At 41.7% G+C, this 22,963-nt stretch overlaps 1 protein-coding gene across 5 annotated transcripts; it reads right to left on the bottom strand.

The window, feature by feature from the left end:
* Positions 1 to 519: 519 nt before the first annotated feature.
* Positions 520 to 22,458, bottom strand: chd1 (chromodomain helicase DNA binding protein 1). 5 transcript variants are annotated; one of them, XM_037752965.1, is made up of 36 exons: positions 22,058 to 22,458; positions 18,888 to 19,003; positions 17,503 to 17,710; positions 16,919 to 17,074; positions 16,577 to 16,773; positions 16,130 to 16,404; positions 15,693 to 15,918; positions 14,768 to 14,868; positions 14,471 to 14,649; positions 14,260 to 14,384; positions 13,819 to 14,035; positions 13,594 to 13,683; positions 13,240 to 13,430; positions 11,667 to 11,855; positions 11,073 to 11,235; positions 10,014 to 10,166; positions 9,807 to 9,878; positions 9,566 to 9,715; positions 8,789 to 8,937; positions 8,468 to 8,564; positions 8,282 to 8,377; positions 8,009 to 8,185; positions 7,711 to 7,871; positions 7,193 to 7,234; positions 6,963 to 7,096; positions 6,326 to 6,464; positions 5,977 to 6,127; positions 5,320 to 5,442; positions 4,492 to 4,635; positions 4,104 to 4,376; positions 3,471 to 3,602; positions 3,167 to 3,345; positions 2,975 to 3,074; positions 2,843 to 2,891; positions 2,477 to 2,753; positions 1,998 to 2,280 (listed from the first exon to the last, which is right to left on the bottom strand). In XM_037752965.1, the coding sequence occupies exons 2-36, from the start codon at positions 18,938 to 18,940 to the stop codon at positions 1,998 to 2,000; spliced, it is 5,451 nt and encodes a 1,816-aa protein (XP_037608893.1). In that variant the 5' UTR covers positions 18,941 to 19,003; positions 22,058 to 22,458. The 5 variants fall into 5 exon arrangements, 3 of the variants coding, with proteins under 3 accessions (XP_037608896.1, XP_037608893.1, XP_037608894.1); XM_037752966.1 differs by having other exon boundaries at positions 22,083 to 22,458; XM_037752968.1 differs by lacking the exon at positions 22,058 to 22,458 and having other exon boundaries at positions 520 to 2,280; positions 18,888 to 18,940.
* Positions 22,459 to 22,963: the final 505 nt, after the last annotated feature.

Raw genomic sequence — 22,963 nt, 5'->3', positions numbered from 1 at the left:
AATATATTTCTAGGAAAAGAAGACAAAGTTAATTGATATGCTTTATTTCCATGTCTGCTGATAAATAAATAATAATTAGCAAACAACTTCTTTGAAATTTCTTTTAAAAAAACTCCCTGAATCATGACATTAGCTACCAGGTTACATTTGTGTAGACAATAAGTCACACAATGGTGAGATTTGTGCCTGATCAGAAGTGTCTTCTATTAGTTTTCCACCTCCGATGAAGAGCAGCGCACCTCCGCTTCTCAATCTTAAGGGCCCAGAGAGTGCACTGTCTTAACAGCGGACTCACTGCCAACACCAGGCGGATTCCTTTTCCAATTTAGAGTCAACAATTAACCTGCATGTCTTTGGACTGTGGGAGGAAGCCGGAGAACCCGGAGAAAACCCACGCTGACACGGGGAGAGGATGCAAACTCCACACAGAGGCCAGACCGGATTCGAACCTGCGACCCTCTTGCTGTAAGGCTACAGGTGATGGCCATCTCCTGTTTCATTCAAACAAATGTCATGACATACAGCAAGTAAAAATCTAATGGAAAGTTATTTGCAGACATTTAACAGCCTTTGCTTGTGCTCAACCTACCTAGCGTGTCCGATTTCTATCATAATCAAAAAGGTGACACTTTGTCGAAGAGAGTTGGTACGAGTGAGTACAGTGATTGATTTTAATGGCTTCATAAACAACTATATAAAACAGTTCATAAAAATTCATGCACTTTCAGTGTAAATTCATTTTGAAATATAGAGGAAATTTATGTACAACAGTGTGAACCGTAACAGTGACTTCATTCAGTTGGGTGGTTCACCACAAATATACTTGGCTGCATAGAAACATCGACATTATTGCCTACGTAGAAAAAGAAAACTGAAAAGGTAAAAGAAAAAAAAAAAAAAAATGTAAAAAGTTTATTTAAGATCTAACGGGGTGCTTCTATTGAAAGACGACCGTCGTGATTTTCAAAAGTCAGCTCCTTCCAACTTGATTTCGACGCACTGAGGAAAAAAAATATAAACCTAAGCACAAGAGAATAAAACTGAGTATCATTAAAAGAAACTTTCCCTTTACCAAAAAGTTACATTCTGAAAGCATTATCATGAAAGAACTATTATACAGAAACTCACTCGTAGAACGACAAAAAAGCCTGAGTTGATGGGGGAAAAGTAGAGTCATAATAAATCCAAAAAAGCCTGAGGAAAAAGACCACTGATTTACTATTTTACAAAAATTTACAACAGTATTACTGGAGGAAAAAAAACATGATACACCTCTCTCTCCAAAACAAAAAAACAACAACAATCCAGGTTATTATTTTTACAGCTAAGATATGTTATTAAATAATAATTCACGCCTGGTGGAAAAAAAAAAAAAAAAAAAAGAAAACCTGCTGAAAATGAGAAATGCTGTAAATGAGGTACTTCAGGTGGTGAGCCTGAGTCCGGACTGGATTCAACCAGACACCTTTTTACGTCAACTTGTAATGCGATTTGTGTGACTTCTCGAGTTAACACTTAAATAAAAGGTAGAATAAATCACATTAAGCATGATAAGAGAGACAGAGACAGACAGACAAAACATAGAGAACAGTCATACAGGATCCAGTGTCATTGGTTGGTGGGAATATGAGGCAGCACTCAGGGTCAATTGTGTCAGTTTCCAGAGTAAAAAAAAGTTTATAAAAATAACAAAAAAAAAAACGTCTGCATCCTGTTGAACGCCAACAATGCAGCTTTAAATTCTTTAAATACAAAAATATGCTTTGATTTTTTTTTTTTATTATTTTCCGCCCGCCTGGATTGAGCCGCTCCCTGGCATTCATCTCCCAGGTTCCCGAGATTTAGCTGCAGCTTAAGAGAGGAGAGGACAGCCATGCTGAACTGACTGATACACAGTGCTTCAAACAGCTTCCGGTTGGAGCCCACAGTCCTTAGTAAGGCATTTGCTGTGTTTTGCTGAGTCTATGGCTGCTACTAGCAGACCCAGGCAGCTCCTGTTATGTCTTGCGGCTGCTCCAGATCTGCTCCGGTGTGCTCTTGTGGTCCGACGAGTAGTCGAAAGGTGAGCGGTGTCCCATGGGCGAGCGGGAGTCGTAGGGCGAGCGCTGGTCTCGGGGAGAGCGGGGCCCGCTGGCCGAGGCCCGCTGCTCCGTCTGCCAGTCCGAGTGGTAGCGGTACGATGAGCGGTGGTCCGAGTGGGAATGATCCTTTATGTCCAGCCGGTGGTCTCTGCCGGAGCGGTACTCTTCCAGCTTCCTGTGCTTACTGTCGTTGTAGTATCTGCACATAACACACACATAGCACGACTCAGCAACAAGTCAAAGATGACACTTAAGACAACAAAACACGTTTTCTATGGTATTCTTCAAGGTCTTCGTACCGACGGTATTGCAAAATCCATGTCGTGGCCGAACGTGACACCGGTGTTGACCGATATACCGCCCACCCCTACTCGGGAGCAGCACTTGTTCCTCACCTGTCCTGTCTGTCTCTGTCTCTGTCTCTGTCCCTGCTGTCTGGTCTGTAGTGGTCTCTGTCTCTCTCTCTCTCTCTGTGGTCTTTGCCGTTGCTGAAGGAGGGATACGGTCTTTTCCTGGACTCCCCTCCCGTCGTCTTCCTGTGGGACTCCGAGCTGTGTCTCTCCTTGCTGCTGTTGCTCTCGTGGTATCGCCCCGAAGGCTGATGCCGGTCCGAGCTGTAGCTGTCCCTGCTGCTGTCGTCCTGGTGAGAGTTGTCCTTCAGCCTTTCGATATCTGAGGACGAAGACGACCACAAAAATGAATCAGTACACGGCGACAACATCTTATTATTTAATGTGCAACAGGAGAAAACATGAGCGTACCTGCGTGTTTATAGCCGTGGGTGTTAGTTCTAGTGTTCTGCTCCATCGCCTGAAGAAAGAATCATGATGGATTTCAGTAAAGGAGTTGATACTATAATCCAGATTAAGAATCATTGTAAGGCCTTCACATACCTGGGCGTTCTCTTGTCTTTTCTTGATTGCGTGCTTATACAGTTTATGTAGTTTCCTGGCATCAAACTCAGTGAACTTGGAAACAAATATCCACAGGTTTCTGTATAAGACAAACACCATCAGCTTAACATACAGAACAAAGACGACTTACACCTCATTCAATCTGCGTTGATGAATCATGTGTGTACTAACTTTCTCCACTGTTTGATCTGGTCAGGATTGGAATACTCTTTCAGACACTCGGTGATGTGGTCTCCGATCTTTATGAGGCACTGTCTCGTGTGTTCGAGCTGCTCGCGCTCCGACAGCCCTTTCTCCGGTCGGTCCAGCTGCTTCAGGGCTGCTTTCACTGGCCGCATCCTCTCTTTACACTGTAAACGTTCACATGAAAGTCAACTCCAGCAACATGTTGGATCTTATCTTAGTCATCGAAAGCCATTAGCTGAACATTTAACAATTTTTTTTATCTGAAGATCTCGTTGTCAGTGAAACGTACCACACTGAAGGTCCTCTGGTCCAGTTCCTCGGACTCCTCAGACACCGGCACATTCTCTCCACTCGCTGTTATGTGGACCGGCACATCGGAGGCTTTCTTTGTTCGTTCTCGTACCTCAGTCTTTACTTCAATCTGATGAAAAGGATTTGAGAATTAATTCCAAACCGATCCATCGTGTTTTTTCCTCCTGAGACCCACAATAGACCAGTTTTTGGTCTTTTCTTTAGGAGGGTACAGGGGGTGTTTAGGGGGAGATAGCAGGTCAACAGTAGATGTCACATAGAAGTGGTGTATATCATCTGAAAGTTGGGAACCTGAAGATTAATTTAAGATGCAGCTCAGCACTGTTGTAGCAAGTTGTTCTAGTCATAAATCAGAAATAAACATGAATTACTTAATTAAATGAATTGTAAAAGTGTGTAAGGGTTTAGAACATTATGATAGAAGTATATGATGATCATCCCCATGCTCTATTATATCTTGTTGCAGCAATGTTTGGGTTGATACCATTTGTTACACAGATTTTGTGCTAAATTTAACAATTGTTTTGATAAAAATGATCAATAATCCCTCCAAAATACCACATTAAGACACCAAGACCTTGAGGAACACCATAGAAAAAGCCATGCTCACCTTTTCCATGCTCTCCTCTTGTTTATAGACGGCCTCCAGAGGTTTGGTTTCCTTTTTCTCTTTTGGCTCCTTTGAATCTTTAATGTCCCAGCTTTCCTCCTTCTTCTCCTTTTTGCCTTCTTTTTTTATATCTTTTTCTTTGACCTCCCTCTCCCCCGACGAAGAAACTTCCTCCTGCTCAGGCTCCTCGTCCTCGTCCTCCTCCTTCACCTTCACCACGACCACCCTGTCTGCTCGGCTCCGTCTGCTCGGCGCCTTCACGGGTGTCACCTCCTAAAAAGGGTTGAAACACATTATTATTATTACACATCAACTCCAAACTAAAAACAGGAAATGTTTGTTTCATGCTACAGCTAGCGAAGCAGTACCGGTCGGTATTAAAATGTACCTTTTCCTCCTCGATTTCATCCTCATCGTCCGTCCTCTTGTCCGACGGGGGATCCGAGGAAGTGCTCTTCAGCACCTCTACCGTCTTAGCTGGCTTCAGAGTTTTGCTCTTTTTACTTCTTGGTTTCCTCTTCCGTGAGTTGGCCTACGTACACACAAAGAGGCATGGTAGATTCTGGTAGACATACATTTTAATCCATCCATATTGAATTTAAAAATGACTCATGTATACATATTCTAGTTAATGATGCAGTACTTTATAATACTTAAGTATTTTTGGGACTATCTCTACTTTACTTGAGTTTTTATATTTCTGTCAACTTTCACTTTTACCCCATATCTCCTAAATAAAATGTGTACTTTTACTACGATACATTTACCCTATGCATCTTCGTTACTATTGCAAGCAAGTTACGTCATTCATGGGCAACAAGTGCAAACAAAGTGCTCTCAAAGCCGCAGTTTAGTTTCGATTTCCGCTCAAGTCCAGGCAGGTTGCATGTCAGATCATGCTACCTGAGACTACGAGGGAAGGAAAAAGTTTGTTCTTTAAATCCTTTAAGTTATGAAGACCTTATTTTTCTTCAAATGAAATGTATCCTCCAGTTTTAAGGTGGTGTACATGAGGAATAAACGTCATAAATCTCCAAATTCGGACGTGCTTGCTTTTTTTATTAACAGCATTTACTTGTACTTTTAATATCAGAAAATTACTTTTGGTACAGAATATCAGATACTTCTTAATCTAATAGGTGACTTTAGCTTCTACTGAAGTCATTTTCAGGTTAAATATCCGTACTTTAATCAAGTGTAGCGTTCAGATACTCACTGTCCCTGCTTGTTTCTGTGCTTCTTTTTTGGCCAGGTCCTTGCTTAGCAACTTGATGAGGTAGTCTGCTCTGGTCTGTAGCTGTTTGGCCTGTGGCTTCTTGTCGGGGTCGTCCGGTAAGAGCTAGTCAACAATGGACACAGGAAACATTTTCAGAAAAGGCTGCACACAAATACATCACACTCTTACATTAGTTTGCCTCTATACCAACATTTGAAAGGAAAACAACAATACAAAATATGAAACAAATATTTGGCTAGGGGCAAATCTATATGGATGACCTGCCCAGATAAACAGATGAATGTGGGAAAACACTTGTACTTTACATTTAGTACAACTCTCTAAATTTGGAAAAATCTCTAAATCAATACAGAAAAAATGTTTGATTTTCAGCATGTATGTAGTCAGAGATGTCCTCAAGTCAAATATATATCGGTCATCGCCAGGAATTATTCATTACATTTTTACCAGCAAGCCAAAAATCACAGAATGAAAACATTTCCCTCACATTTTCTACTTTCTCGTTTCGGCTCACTGCGGTTTGTTTTGGTTGACTGATACGGAACGGATTTGATCGATTCCAAAATTGTAAAACAAAAAATAGCGATATATAGGTGAATCATTTTTCCCCAAATCCCTACTTGTGCCTGAACTCACCTTGTGAGTGAGATTGAGGTCCGGGTCCATCTTGATCATCTCCCAGCTGCCGTAACCGTACTCATAGATTCCTATGAGGAGGCTGGAGTCGTCCTCCTTCCCCCAATCAATGTCAAAGTGTGCTGCCTTCGAGTGGCATGGAATCATATACCTATTCAAATACACAATTCAGTTCTGGACATTCAAATACATATGGGCTTTTCATATTTAGCAACAGGGTTGCTTGAAATAGAAAACATATGAGAGAGTAGGTGCCATTATATTATTGGATATTACACAGACCAATACAAATAAGCTGCGATGCCCAATCCTGTCTAACAGAAATCATGTAGTGTATCTGGAACCTTACTTCTTTCTCTCCTCGGGGTCAGCAGGAATGGCCTTGTGGAGTGGAGACAGCTCTTCTTCATGGGAGATGACAAGCTTGGCATTCACCTGGACTCCAGAGATCCTGAATGTAGGGCCCTTCACCTTCCCTCTTCTTCCTCCTGATGATCACACAAGTGGGGAAAAGAAACAACAAAGCACTTAGATGCAGGTTTGGTGACCTTGGGAAAGTAGCAAGAGTACACTAGATTTTTAAAGAAAACAAAAGACATATTTAGAAATGTTTTTTTTCACTCAAAGTTTTATAGTAAACAAGAAGGAGGGAAACATAACAGACAATGTCTCCCTCTCAAAACTACAAAACTGTGATGGAAACTGAGCAGTGCAGCTTGTTTTATTGGCAGCTTCAACTCTCTCAGGTCTGGTGCTCAGCCAGATGCTGGTACAATATCCCCTACTCAGTGTGATTAACTCTTTGACTGACAGATGTTTCCCCGGTCTGTTTTCATATCACCGATAACGAACAAAAGGCATTAAAACGTATTATTACTGATGATTAATCTAATTCATTGCAGCTCTGATAAAAAGAAATACATATATACAAAACATTCCCATCATGGGTGGATCTTTAATGGGTAAAAACATCTGTTTTTGGTTACCTGAAGTCTTCTCTGGTCCAGAGGGGTTTTCTCGTAGTGTTCGAACACAGCCGTTGTGAACCGTCTCTGCTAAGCGTTTCAGGTCGTGTTCGGATTTATCCACGAGTTCGGCATCACGGGCAATAGCATCCAACCTGAATGACGTGACAAGACTCGTGTTGAGAAGACTGCGTGGGGTGTTATGTTTTGTTAATTGTTAAAAAACAGTAAGAAAATCTGATGCGGCTTACCTTTCTAGTGGTCCTCCAAATTTTTTGTAACTTTTGACAAACCTGTAAGTAGATCACAGAGATGGTAAAGGTATACTAAGCAGCATTTTGCAAAAAAAAAACAATGTATATAGGCTCATAAAAATGATCCCTCTCAATCATCACTTATGAACCAATAGAAACATGTGGTGGTGTCTGTATCTACAGAGATTTTTGCAGTGTATGAGACGTTTCTGGGTGCCAGCAAAGAAGCTATGGGTGTGTAACCCCTAATTGATAACAGCGCGCAGGCGAGGTCGTGACTTAATCAAAACCATAGACTGTATGATCAAACTAACGTCTAACGCCGCTCCCTCTCTTCATTCACACTAGCTCGCTCGACCACAACTGCTCTCTCTTTCTCTCGCTTGTTGAGCCGGGGAAACTTTGAAGGGTTAGTTTACAAACACCAACTTGACAATGTATACCTTTAACAGGAATATGTGAGGAGGAGTAGATAAATAGCCACACTGAAACATTTGGTTTGTTAATATAATCACCTCCGGATCTCAGCATCACTAAAGCCCTTGATATTTTCTCGTGGAATGGTCCGAGGCCGTCCTCGTTTCTTTGGCCTTTTTCGATCTGAGGGCGAGTCGCTGTCAGACGCAGAGTACCTCCTGTTCCTGCTCTGCCGGCCCGAACTGGCGTTAAATTTCATCTGTTAACACAAACCAAGAAAATGCACAATATCACTGAATAGCACACAAATTATAGTGACATTTTTTCAGAAAAACGTAAATCATGAATCCTTATATTTATATTTTATAATATATTATATTTGGACTGCTTGTGTACCTGTTTGGCACAATTCCTCATGCGTGGCAGCAAGTAGATTTCCTCAAGCTCCTTCTGTCTTTCCTCCTCCTCCATCCTCCTCCTCTGCTCCCCAGGAATGATGTCGTCCCAACTCCGATGACTACGCTCAGAGTCGATGTCTATTTCCTCTTCCTCCATCATAGAGAAGTTGGCAACCTGCACAGGTCAAGTAACAAACAACTGTAAATGTTACATTGCTGAAGAACAGAGCATCGTTCAGCCAGTTTCTAAAACAAGAACCTTTTTACATACCTTGAACTGAGACAGCAGTTCTTCTCCCACTGTGGAGGGTCCAGGGTCATTATCCCTGGTCTCGGCTCTTTTGAGGATCTCGTCAATGTCCATTTCCTAGAGAGCAGAGAAGGTCATGCTACTCCGACATATTTCAGAGAAAATGTGTGATCATGTACACGCATAGTTCAGTATATAATTACGTACCTGAGGCTCCTGCTCCTCACCCTCCGGCTCTTTGAAAAGCTCCTCAGCACCAAACTTCAGGATGGAAGACAGCTCCTCCTTGTTGTATGGTGCTGAACTGTTTGTAATAAAAAAAACACACTCAAGTGAGAGGACAGCAAAGTGTAGCAGCAACATCTGAGAGGAGTATTAACAATAAGGATGACATCTCTTGATTTGATTTCTTTAGTGAGAAAGTTGCACTCAAGGTGGTCAACAAGCACAGAAATTTGAGTTCAAGAGGGACGTAGGCAAAAGAAAGAAAGGCAGTCAAGTAGCAGAAAGCGGTATGGGGTTGCTTACCTGGAGGGAGCAGCACCCGTATGGAGGACAGTTTTCCCCGTCGTGTCCATCCTCTGAATGACAAGGTGGTCCAGCACCATTTTCTTCTTCGCCCTCTCAATGATTTCCTCCTCTACTGAGCCCTTCGTCACCAGACGGTAGATATTCACCTGCCAACAGTGGGATATACAGTATACTGTGTTTATTAATGGAATAACATTCAAACACAATTTATGTCTATTAAGGATCATCTGAGTCGGACCAGAAAGGCTAACCGTAGTGGTGGAATGCACTTAAGTACTACAATGTTGAGGTAATTGTGTAATCGCTACTTGTACTACACTACATTTCAGTGGGAAATACTGCACTTTTACTCTACTATATTTACATCTTTACAGCTATACAAGTTACTTAGCATTTTTTTTAAAACATCTCATAAATGTGATTAATTATTAGAGATGAAAATGCCTATCAAGTAGCTATAATATATCTAATCATATAAACCTCTGAAATGGGCCATTCTGCATAATGACTACTTTTCATGCTGGTACATTTCATCAAACTTAAAATGCAAGACTTCTACTTGTAACAGAGTATTTTTAAATTGTGCTATTGTTACTTTTACTTAAGTAAACAATCGAAGGACCTCTTCCACCACTGGATAACTGCCTACTGAAGGGATTGGTCTTATTGCTGTCATCAACACCCTTTTCCCCGCAATCTTGACCAAACATTCATTTCTACCACAAAATATATAAACAAAGAAATGGATGGAGGTTTATGACAGTTGCTGCATACCTGTCTTTTCTGTCCAATCCTGTGGGCTCTGGCCTGGGCCTGGAGATCGTTCTGGGGGTTCCAGTCCGAGTCGAAGATGACTACTGTATCAGCCGACGCCAGATTGATACCCAGACCACCCGCACGCGTTGATAATAAGAAGCAGAAATCCTGGGGCACACAAACAGAGATTCACTAAATGTTAGAGTTTATTCAAATGAAGCATACAGTGCATTTATTGTACGCAGGGCATGAGACTTACCTCTGAGCCCTCAGCATTAAAATGATCCAACGCCTGCTTCCTCATCTCCCCCTTGATGGAGCCATCTAATCTCTACATAAATAAACATATTCAGAAATTTATAACAGAAATATGTAGATGGCATTTCATCTTTTCTGGTTAGCTGGAGGGAAATTCATCCTGCGTATGCATGTACAGTATGTCTGATGGTTGTGTGAGCTACAGTACCTGAAAGAGGAACTGCCGGCTCCTCAGGTAATCAGCCAGGATATCCAGCATCCGTACCATCTGGGAGAAGATGAGAACTCTGTGGCCTCGCTCCTTCAAACGCACCAGCAGTTTGTCCAACAGAACCAGCTTCCCACTGCAGCGGATCAGGTGCTGTCGGAGGAAAAAGAGGGGCAAACGGTTACTGGTCTCTCCTCTCCAAGTAATATTAGGAAATCAATAACCACCCACACACACACACACCCACCCACCCACACACACCAACACACCCACCCACCCACCCACCCACCCACACCCACCCACACACACCCACCCACCCACCCACACACACCCACACACCCACCCACCCACCCACCCACACCCACCCACACCCACACCCACCCACCCACACCCACCCACAAAGTTAGTTCTTCCATAATCTGTCAAAAGCATCTCCTGTAATTCGGCAATCACATAATCCACCAAATAGCACGTGTTAAAGTATTCTTTTGCCGTGTTCCTCAGTAACCTGAAATGGACAGAGAGGAAAAGAAGTCCGGCAGCGACAGAGACATTCTCTAAGCAGTCTGGCGAGACTCTTCACAAAGACCTCTTACAGACACAATGCAGCGTTTTCTACAGTTACTGTGGTGTCTTTCTGATTTTAGCAGCTTTTCTCTCATCAACTTCTCACAGAACTTCATCTGAATTTATTATCATTTTGTGGGGGTTTGTTTTGAAAGCCTCTCGCCAATCTCCCCTGCGGCAGTATCACTCTCTGCCTGAACTGCGCCGGCGGGGGCACCGTTTTACCAAAACACAAATATCACTATGTGATATTGACAGAACTGTTAATGACAGAATGTTCTCTAACTGGGAATGTTGGTATTGGCAATGGTAGAAGAAGTAGGCTAGTAAAACTATTAATGCCCCACAGTAAAAGTCCTGCATTCAAATGTTTACTTACCTGCCAAATTCTACTTTTTAATAATAATTAATTCCTTAAATAAATAAAACCACACTGTGTCAGGACTAACAGAAACCCTGATGTTGCAACACAATAAGATAAAATAAACAGACCTGTAAGGCTTCAGCTCTGTTGAGGAACTCGTTGTCCTCCGGGGGTTTGATAAGGTAACAGTGGTTACAACACTTCTTCAGCTCCATCATGATGTTCAGGAAGCCCGACGTGCTGCCTTTGGTACCTTTACTCAGAGCCTTGTAGTTCCTGGTCAGGATCCATCTGATCACAAACAGAAGACATTAATACACTATTGTAGAAATTATACTAAAATGTCTCACAGTCAAATTATATTAACTAGAAATATATATTTTTTTATTTGACCTCTGTATAAAATGACCTCTGGTGACCTCTGGGATAATCACAGCCTCATGAAAATCTACAACCACAAACTAGAGACCTAGAGCATTCAGAGGATGGATGGCTTCGCTAGCTACATTGACAATAAGGGGGCTTCTACACAGTGCTGAGCTGCATCTCAAATTAATCTTTGTTCCCACCACTTCTATGTGAAATATACTTTTGACCTGTCTGTCCCCATAAAGAGCCCCTGTCCACTCCCTAAAAAAGACAAACATGTGTCTATGGTAAAGAGGGGTGGAGTGGAAAAGGTTAAAGGTCCATAACAACGCGTGATAGTGTCCAGCTCTTACTTGTAATACTGTTTCTGGATAGCACTCATCTCCACTCTGAGGATCTGCTCCACTTTGGCAGGAAGAGATTTCTCCACATCCTTCTTCACTCGGCGCAGTAAAAAAGGTTCCAGCTCTTTGTGCAGACTGGTGTAGCCCGAGTCTCTGCCTTTACCGTGCGCCTCCTCAAACAGCTCCCAAGAGTGAAACCTTGAGAAACAAGACATACATCAGTACTCATGGTACAAGACACAGGAAAGAAATCCTGATTTATTCTTCCTTAGAAGCAAACTGTCAGAAAGTTTCATCATTCTTACTTTGTACCAATTGTCTCATAGGTTTGTTAGTATCATAAATTATTTCATGATATATTGCTATACCAGAGGTTACTAATAGGCGGACCGCAGTCCGGTTCCAGACCCAGACGCGGTCCTATCCGGACCAGGACCTTTAACTTTTAAAAATACGACGACACACTAGCGGGCCCGGTTGCTACTCTGTATTTCAGAGGTTGTAGCGGGCTTGGTTTTAAAGCTAGAGTGAAGGTACTGGTATGAAACTAGAAAACTTAATCCAGTAATACCCATAGTGTCGTGTCGGGAAGAATGCTAAATAATGTGATAGGGTAGCACATCCCAGACTTCCAAATCAAGGAGGACAAAATACTAACATTTCACCTGTTTAATTGGCTCACAATAGACATACGCTTACATGCAAACAGCATGGAGCCTTCTTCACGCTCTGAAGAAGGCTCCATGGTGTTTGAATGTTATGCAAAGTTTTCCATCTCATTAGGACAGAGATGTGCCGGAGATCTTTTCCAGGATCCCGAATATAAACTGGAAAAGACGACCAAGACCAGCAGTGGGATTTTTGTCATAGGATTTTGCTAATTTGAGAGCCGGCAACGAGTAGCTGCAGCGGGGCAACTGCTCAGTGGGCCGCCGCACGGCAAAGAGATACAGCGGGGGAAAACGGCCTGTAGAGCCGGTATGTTTCCACATCTTACTCAGCTAATTAAGTATTTATTTCAAACAAACCAGAGTTGATGGTTGTTGGAACAGTGGAAAGACTAATCAAGACGTGTTTGGTGACTTTTATTTTGTTTCTCTCCAGTTTGTAAGTGTGTTTTACGATGAGTGTACAAGGCAATTAAGCCCGTCTTAGTTCGGTGTAAAAGAGAAACATGAATTCAGAAGGTGAACGGTTGTATTGTATTTTTCTGTTTTCTGGGGAGTTAGGTGGTCCATGAGTTGTTTTTTGATTGGGTGAGTGGTCCCTGGTGTGAAAAAGTTTGAGAAACACTGTTCTACACAATCTACAACAAAAAAAAAACATGGTATGCATTTCGTTTTCGCACGATATAAGCAACGTGTGCCTGCTTGTAATACAAACGATCGCGGGTAAATAATAAGCTATCTCTGCATTGAAAATGTTTCCTGGAGCCGTGCCTGTATCACCGTCTTGTTTTGCCTGACTCACAGCACCCTATTGCGCCCTAAATGTAGCCAAACTGTTAGAAAAAGTACCATAAGCAAGTCGAGTCAAATTCGGCACAAGTTAGTTTTTAAGCATAACAATAAATATGACCTACTTGTCGGGCATTATGAAGTGCAGCAGGGACCAGAGCTCTTTCAGGGAGTTCTGCAGTGGTGTTCCTGTGATCAGAAGCCTGTGATTGGACTTGAAGTCCATCATGGTCTTGTAGAGGAGGGAGTCATCATTCTTCAGTCGGTGTGCCTCATCCACACCGATGAAAGCCCAGGGAACGTTGCCCAAAAATCCCTGGAGACACACACACATAGTAAGTAAGTTTTACATGTCCTAATATTATACTGCACAGCTTTAGACGTGACCTTTACCATTTCATACGTGTCATAAATAAAGGCGATTAATTGATAAATAACAGCAAGCCCATGGTGCATGATAAAGTGAAATAGCTGCTGACCTTGTCTTTGAGAAGAATTTCATACGTTGTGAGAATGATGTTAAATTTCATTCTCTTGCTATGGGCATGCATCCACTCGTGTGTCCTTATCTATTAAATGAAAACACAGGTGAGAAGGAAACATGAAAAAGGTTAAGACAGTCGTTAACAAATACAAGAAAATGGGATTAGGCAATTGTTTCAATGTAGCTGAAGAAAATGTGCGTGGTGTTTGAACCACCATACCATGTTCCTGCTGCTGATGTCTCCTAGGTAAACCACAACATTCATCTGAGGGGCCCAGAGCAGGATTTCTCTCTGCCAGGAGACTAGTGTAGAGAGAGGCACAACCAGCAAGAAGGGTCCGTACAGCTGGTGATCATTAAACAGGTAGTTGAGGAAGGAGATCGTCTGGATGGTCTTCCCTAAACCCATCTCATCAGCGAGGATGCAACTGTTGCTTCTATGAATGAAGACAGAGCAGAAGAGAGAAACAGCAATCAGAGGAGCAGATCGTGGGCCTGCTACACACTGAGTGATGGTGCCTCCAGCATATGACCATGGGATTTATTACATTTATTTATTAGGTCCATACCCTGATTACTATGGTAGTTTCCCCCCCCCCATAATTACAGGATGGACATTCAGATGATGCAAGTTGAGAATTAAGAATCGCGTAAATCTTACTTGCACCAGGAGTGGGCCATCCAGTTCAAACTGTCCAACTGGTAGTCTCGGAGCTCCAGTCCATCACCTCCTATGTAAGTTGGCTGCTTCTTCATAGGCATAAACCTGGGTCTTTGTTTGAGCACCTACAGGAGAGAACAGCAGTTGGTGATGCTGGAAACTCACACGGAAGAGGTCACACCAAGCTAAACTAAATTCAAAACTGCATTACCTTGCAGTCTTTGGATGGAATGGACTTGGACTGGTTTCTGCTCATGTAGTCGTCGATGCATTTCTGGAACTTTTTGCCGATCAGACCGCCATCTTCCCAGCTACATTCGGAGTACGGTAAACCCTGCCACTTGCAGAGGTAGTCTGGATAACCGGCTGCCGACTTCTGGTTTGAATGTCCTGCTCAAAAGGGATTCAGAGACCTCTTTAGTTGCACAAATCCAATGGCAATCAAATTTATTCAAAGTAAAATGTTTCATTCAAAGAAAACAAATGATACAGCCTGTAGAAAGTGTACCTATTATTCGCTCTACAAGCTGGTACTGAGAGTGCAGGTCATCCATCAATTCTTCCTGACAATTGAAATACTCTATATCCTCTGGTGAAGCCGCCTTTAACCTGGGGAGAGGACACAAAATAGACAAAACAGAAAATGAGCAATATGGTAGGCTTTTCGCGGTGGTCGGTGTTACCAATGTTACACGGTGGTCGGGCACGCACTGATTAAATTACTTGCCCACCGCCCCCACCGTCGTTGAGCTTTTTTTTTATAGAAATAAAACCAATTAGATAATTTTTGCGCATCAGCGCCGTGTTATCAATACAAAGTCGGATGACGGACACGACAAACTGAAAGTGAATGCATCTGCTCCGTACGGAGTCTCAGCTCAGAGTAGCAGGAGTCATATTTCACACACACGGGACGAGAGAGAGTTGACAGACAAAACGATGGCGGTGGATTTGGTGTCAAAGCGAAAAGCAAAAGCCTCTATTTGGCAATATTTCAGATTTAAAGCCAGCGCTATAAGGGAACCATAACGTGAGGTAATCGCCGTGAGAAGGACGGAACGGTTACAGCCGGTGTGCGCAGCAGAGCAGCGCCTTGTGGAAACATGCAGCCCTGCAGTGAAAGCGGGTAGCGGGCTACACATACTGACCACCTGATCATCTTCATGTAAAATGTCCGGTGTAATCGGTAACACCAGTGTTGTCACAAGTTTATCAACCGTCACATCCCTAATGGCTGGCCACTGAGAATTTGATTACTTTTGTCTGTCATGTGGTTGTCATTTTATTTGTCCTAGTAGTCTTTCCTGACGCTCAGCGGTCAGTAGAGGACTGGGCAGCTTTCAATGTCGGTGTGTTAAACTGTTTGTTTACCATTAGTAAGATTGTGATAATAAAAGTGAGAAGGTCTTGGTGTTTATTAAACGAGCTCTCACCATCTCTTTTTCTCCCCATCCTTCTTCTTGAAATTTTCCAGTTTCTTCATGCCCTTGACGTTCTGTAACTTGAGTGTATCCTCTGTCTCCCAAGTGTTGTGGATATGGGCCCAGTTCTTCCACTTCATCAAATACTGGACATCACCGGCCTCTTTGTTGGGATTGAAGTTGATATTGGGGTCCCCGTCTGCTTCTACAGCGTATACAGTGGTTACACTTCCTGTGGCTGTTAGGAAAAAAAATAAAGGAATACTGTGAGCTAAAATATGTTTTGTTTGAAGGTGAACAGTTCAGAGAAACAGGAAGATCAAGCTGTTGTCTAATTCCCTCGTTTTCCCTACAGCTCTAACACTTTGATAATCCTGAAATTCCATACCTGGCTAAATACCTCTGTATAGCAACAATTAAATCATAAATCTCTGCACCGTGTTCCTTACCTCTTTTCCTTCCTATCCGGCAGTCCATCACTCTCTCCAGTGTTTCAAACTCGTCTTCCGCGGCCTGCGGGACATCTTCACCCACAACTTCCACCAGGTCGTCTGAATCGGTCTTCAGCTCCTCGTCCTCCTTGTAGCTGACGTTGACTGTGGCCTGCCGCCGTGGCCCCGCAGATGCCGCCTTCTTGTAGTTATCATCCTCGTCATCAGAGGAAGAACGATTCTGGGGTTTCTTCCTCTGGTTGCTGCTTTTCTTCCCATTCCGAAAATTCATCCTGGAGACATGACAAGAGATGAAAAGAATAACACATGTGCCGAGTTAAACACACGGCATTCTTTGAATTCCTTTACGGATCATAGGTCATATGATCAATACCTACACGGCTGGAGAGAATAATGTAAGCCACCGTAACAAGGCAGCCATTTAAAGGGCAACTGTCCACTTACTTGGTTGGGGGCTTTCTGCTTTTGATATTGTGACTCGGCTCATAGTCTGATGCCGTTTCGTCACTCTTCTCCTCCGCTGACGAGTCTGATCCAGAACCACTCCCGGATCCAGAACCTGATCCAGAGTCGGAGGAGCCTGAATTTCTTCTCCTTTTGGATCCACTTGACGAGTCAGATCCATCGCTACTTGAAGAGTCCTAGAAGAGATTATCAACAAAGACAGAAAGTTCACGCAATTACAGATGGTCCAGTTAAATAAACTCACAACACGTCCAAATGGCGTTGATTAGTTCCCACTCAAATGGCACAGAAAGAGTCTATTGGGAATCAATTTAAACAAACCTCATTCGATCCACTATTTGAGGAGCTTTGTCTCTGCTGCTGCTGTTGCTGCTGCTGCTGTTGCTGTTGTTGTTGTTGTTGTTGTTGCTGAAGCTGCTGTTTCCTGAGCATAGCAGACCTTTGCACTGCTAGGATACTTGGGTTGGACTTCCAGAACTGCAAACAATAAGCGTAGTGTTAGGTTAGCCAAAAATATGTGAACAGGTTAAAAAGCTTTCACGCAACAAGAGTCAACCGCTATGTTAAACTCCCCAAAAGAACGGTGTGCCACTAACTGAGCGCTGAAAATGTGTCATGTGACCAGGTCAAAGGTCAAACCATCTGAACTTTTACAACTCTGCGTGTTTCAAGCAGTTCCCTGCATTAGACGTAGCGTTGCTACAGAGATGCAAGGAAGTCCATTCTGACAAATAGTTTCACACAGTGTTAAGCACTTTGATGCCGCTTATATAACAGCAGCTTTACAGTTAAAACACAATGATTTTCTTGTCAGAATAATTTCATTTTCTCCACATGTCCAGTTTGAGTAACAAATAGGAGTCCATCTTTGTTAATTTCTTTGAAAAGAAATCCCATTTCCTTACCTCAGCTCCGTCAATGTTTGACTTATTTGGCGTTTCCATCTTCTCCTTGGATTTCTCTGTGTCAGAATCTGAGCCGCTGCCAGAGTCTGAGCCACTACCTGAGTTACTGCTTCCTGATTGGCTGCTGCTGCTGGAGGAGCTGGAATTGGAGCCTGAGGCGGACCCTGATGCCGAGCCCGATCCAGAACCGGATTCATCATCGGAATTACTGTTGCATGTAAAGAGAAAATAATAAAACGCATACGTGTACACATTAGTAATTAATAGAGTCACAAATCAAATCAGTTTCGCATACTGGACTCATTCAAAACATGTTTATAACGGTGCCAATATAACACCTGGTTTGAAAAATGTTTCCTTTGTTAAATTTTATTAGCATCCATTCTGGCATTGTGCACGAGAAAAACACGATGGCAAAGTGTTATAGCTTATTTATTTAGACACTGATAAGCGGCCTCATCATTTATTTCAATAAGACAACTGTGTTAATGCTGCTGGAGTGCCACCACAGAGGAAGGGATGTCCAGCATAAAAGTGTAAACAACAGTCTTGTGCAAAACAACAATACTGTAAACGGTGGCATACCATTAGGCTGCATTCACACCAGATCCGGCGGTGCCACAAAAATGCAAGTCCTCATATTCATTTTGAATGGGGGTAGTGCCTTTGGGCTGCGGCGGCTGTAGTCAATTGGCCGTTAAAGTGAGTCTGCCACACCGCTGAACAACCCTGCAGTGAATCGCCACAACGCCTGATCTGGTGTGAATGCAGCCTTAGACCATCAGTCGGTAACTTTATAAATGACGAATTGCAAAAGGCTGCCTGAAATGCGATGATTAAGAAAAATTATTTTATTTAGGGATGGTCGATATTAAACGAGTCCCGAGTTAAAGACCGTCACGTCAGTGTTTATCATCACGCTGCATCCTCCCCACTGTGTCGGGACTGTGGAGCTTTACACACATATACTCAGAGAAGTCAGCAAACAGCTGATCAGAGAGGCCGTGGTGGAGACAGTGAAGTGAACCAGGTGAAGTCGAGTTGACGACAACTACGCTTCTCACTGTAGGTAAGTGCAATAAAACCTTTGCAATACTTTATAAACCTGTTCAACAAGCATAAACATGATGTAAACATGTTAAAAAGTGATTTATCAATCTACTCTGTCCGCAGTCTCACATCCAGCGCTGCCATGTTTACACAAGCACAGCACGTTAGCTCGGCTAATAGCGAATTGTTACAAACAAGTGTAAGCTATTTTTGTTGAGTTGAAGGTTCTGAATGACTTTAGTTCTCTCTAGTAAGCAGTGATCCAGCGTATGTGTCCGGGGAGTTTATTGTGAAGGGTGGAACGAAAAGAGTGAAGCGGTGATCAGTTGATTTACCTTGATTCTCCACTGTTGTTGCTTGCACTTTCATTCTCGCTGCGTCCAGCCATGTTGAAGTCCAAAATATAGACTCCCTTCTGGGAACCTGTAGTATTATTTTTCACGTGGTTAACCTGCACAAGAAGATAAACAATAACAACATTAGAAATACTGACTGGAAAATGCCAGGACTATGTTATGCAAAGCTGTCTAATTTATTTCAATAACATTATGCTTTCCAAGCAGTATGTATGAAGAGGATCTGATTACGTTGTCAGTTTGTTTGTTAAAATTCAGCACAACGTGGCAAAATTACGACGGAGTATTGGGGCCACGTTGAGGAATAAAAAACATCCGAGATTTTGAGAAAAAAAGTCATAATATTGCGAGAAAAAGGTCATAATTTAATGAGAATAAAAGTCGTAATATTAAGAGAATAAAGTCATAACTTTACGAGAAAAAAAGTTATTTCCTCCACCACAAAAGGCGCAATTTCCCCTTCAGGTCCGTGTGGTTCTTTCTTCGGAATAAACGCAGTTTCTTGCACAATCCTTTCAAGGTCCTGATACTGATGATAATGTCGTGCTGATGTGCCAAAAGATGAAGTATTTCATTATATGTGAAACCTAAACTTAAGTATTACTTCACAAGATGCTCCACGTTCCTCATTTTCACACAGATGGCACACTGCTCTATTTCCCCTCTAAAATAACACGTAAGATTACTACTTTATAATATTATGACTTTATTCTCATAATACTATGACTTTTTTCTCTTAAACCTGTGACTTTATTCTCATAATATTACGACTTTTTTTCCTCGTAAACTTCTGACTTTATTCTCATGATATCACAACTTGTTTTTCTCGTAAACTTCTGACTTTGTTGTCATAATATTACGACTTTTTTTCTCGTAAACCTATGACTTTATTATCGTAAACTTATGACTTTATTCTCATAATATTATGACTTTAGTCTTGAAATATCATTTATTTATTTTTCCTCAATGTGGCCCTAATACTGCATATACAAATCATCTATGCTTACAAAAGTTAAATGCATTTACAGCTCAGTACACCATCCTTGTCCCTACCTATCTATAGCCCCCTGGATCAAAGTTCAACCAATGAACTGTCATTGTGGAGCTGTCAATACACTTGCATACAAGATATTTTTCTAAATGCAAAGTAATTTATGCTCTGCGTTATAGGTTAACTATCTCCTTACCTCACAAAAACACGTATTTCTTCATGCATATGTCAAGTTGAAAGCAGAACAGACAGGAGATGTGCGGATGGCTGCAGCAGCTCCATGGAACAGTTCACTTTGCTGTATTTGTTCCCTTCACCCACAGCAGAGAGGCCTATCTATCAGGCCTCAGCAGCAGCGTGTTTTCACAACCAAACAAAGCTCACTCCAAACACCTAAATGACCACATTAACATTTAGCCAAACCCCCCCAAAACATATAGTAAACACACATAATGCCAACCATGGTGCCCTCTCTAGTCTGGGTGTAGCTAGCCTGTAACATTAGCTAATGATTAGCTTCTTGGCGGGGTATGTTTGGCTGTAATGTCCAAAGACAATATTATACTCCAATAATCCTCAACATTATTACCACAAAAGGTTTAATTAATACCAGGCTACATGTATAACCAAATGCTAACTGTTAGCCTAGCTCACAAGTGTTATGTTGCACAATCATAACACGTGTGAAACAATACAAAAGCAATAGTTAGCTTTATATTTCCATGTGGGTCAAACTAAATGTTTATTTTACATTAAAGTGGATTGAATAAACATAAACTATGAGGGATGATAGTCTCTTTACTAAGGTTGCCATAGGGAAAATAAGCACGAGGATGTATGCAGACACTGCCAACAACAATATTATATTACAATATTCAACATTATTACCACAAAAGGTTTAATTAAAACCAACTAAAACTAGCCTTCTCTATGTATAACCAAATGCTAACTGTTAGCTTAGCTCAAAAGTGTTATGGTAGCATTATGATTCACAATCATAACACGTGTGAAACAATAAAAAAGCAATAGTAAGCTTTATATTTCAATGTGGGTTACACTAAATGTTTATTTTACATTAAAGTGGATTCAATAAACATAAACTATGAGGGATGATAGCACTACAAAGGTTGCAAAAGGGAAAATAGCATTAGCTTCTGAAACACGAGGATGTATGCAGACACTGCCAAAGACAATATTATACTCCAATAATCAGTATTATTACCACAAAATGTTGAATTAACACCAACTACAACCAGCCCTCTCTGTGTATACCCAAATGCTAACTGTTAGCTTAGCTCACAAGTGTTATAATTCACAATCACAACACGTGTGAAACAATAAAAAAGCAATAGTAAGCTTTATATTTCCATGTGGGGTCAAACAAAATGTTTATTTTACATTAAAGTGGATTGATTAAACATGAACTATGATGGATGATAGCCTCTTTACTAAGGTTTCCAAAGGGAAAATAAGCACGAGGATGCATGCAGACACTACCAAAGACAATATTATACTCCAATATAAATCAACAATCACTATTATTACCACAAAAATGTTTAATTAATACAAACCACCAATATGTTATAACCAAATGCTAACTGTTAGCTTAGCTCACAAGTATTATGCTAGTGCTGTGATTCACACTCACAACACGTGTGAAACAATAAAAAAACAATAGTTAGCTTTATATTTCCACGTGGGTCAAACAAAATGTTTATTTTACTTTAACCTGGATTGATTAAACATGAAGTATGAAGGATTATAACCTCTTTACTAACCAAGCAAAGTAGCATTAGCTTCTGAAGCACGAGGCTAGCACGGCTAGTTAGCTAAAAAATGACCAAACTTTTACTTCATGTTTAGCAGAAGAAACCAGCTATAAACCATCACTATTACGCATTATAACCAACACTCTGACTTAAACAAGCAACTGTATTTAACTAAGCAGATATCTGTTGAAGTAATGAAGCCCTTAAAGTTGTTTAATACTCATTAAATTAAAGCCAGAACCTGAAGCTAACCTAAGTTCACCATCTCTTCCATCTTGTTTTCATTCCGCCGCTCACTTCTCGCGGCTTTTACCACATCAACATGCAAACATTAGCTCACTTTACTCACTCAGTTTACATCAGATAAGTATCTACAAGTGATGTGTTACCTGGTGGGGTTTTTTCTTAAAGTACCTGGTGATGTTTTCGTTGTTTTAAATCCGCCTTTTTCCACTTCAGAGCTTCCCTTTCTTCTCTTATTTAACTAGCTAGCTGTGGCTAACTAGCTGTTAGCTTCACACAGCTAACTCCCCAGTTAAAGAGAGAGAGAGAGAGAGAGCAGCAGATCTGGCTGCTTCTGTTGTTTGAGTCCTCTCCCTCAACCCTTCCCCCGATAGATGCTAGACTCTAGCGCTCGTTGGTCGACCGTGATTGTAGGAAAAAGCTTTGCATTTCAGTCCAGGGTCTTCCGACAACCGGCCTCCGCCATGACGCCGTAGAGTTCACTTCACTAGGAAACCCCGGACAGTGACGTCACGACTGTGCGCCTCACTCACTCTCACACTGCATCATCCAGCAGCAGCAGCAGCAGCACATCTGGGCAGGGGAGGGAACATCTTTAGATCATTCTGTGATGTACTCCCAGAAACTCTTCTTCATCTCTACCCTTTAAGTATCTATTGACAAACAAAATAAGAGAAGTATCCTTTAAAAATCCTTCCAACAAGTCATTATGTTGTTAAGTTTCAACAGGACATCAATAGTAAACTGAACTAAACCATAGCAAAAAGGCTGTGGAAGGACTTGAGTAGATTCATTATTGATAATATTGACCCTGATTTTATTCTATGTCTAGATAATGTTTGTGCGCCTCACTCACTCTCACACTGCATCATCCAGCAGCAGCAGCACATCTGGGCAGGGGAGGGAACATCTTTAGATCATTCTGTGATGTACTCCCAGAAACTCTTCTTCATCTCTACCCTTTAAGTATCTTTTGACAAACAAAATAAGAGAAGTATCCTTTAAAAATCCTTCACAGATATTATCCAGCAAGTTATTATCTTGTTAAGTTT

The sequence above is a fragment of the Sebastes umbrosus genome, chromosome 19 (genome assembly GCF_015220745.1).
Source record: "Sebastes umbrosus isolate fSebUmb1 chromosome 19, fSebUmb1.pri, whole genome shotgun sequence".
Lineage (NCBI taxonomy): Eukaryota > Metazoa > Chordata > Actinopteri > Perciformes > Sebastidae > Sebastes > Sebastes umbrosus.
The sequence above is the reverse complement of the archived record's forward strand: the minus strand, read 5'-3'. Positions and strand labels throughout refer to the sequence as shown.

What these genes read in the sequence shown, in the direction of transcription:
- chd1 (XM_037752965.1), bottom strand. Translation starts at nt 18,940, where the DNA reads ATGGCTGGACGCAGCGAGAATGAAAGTGCAAGCAACAACAGTGGAGAA. An exon ending in CACTTCATAATGCCCGACAA is followed by an intron (nt 11,856 to 13,239) that starts GTAGGTCATATT and finishes TTGTTTCTCAAG; the next exon opens with GTTTCACTCTTGGGAGCTGT. An exon ending in TTTGGAGGACCACTAGAAAG is followed by an intron (nt 7,097 to 7,192) that starts GTAAGCCGCATC and finishes CACGTCATTCAG; the next exon opens with GTTGGATGCTATTGCCCGTG.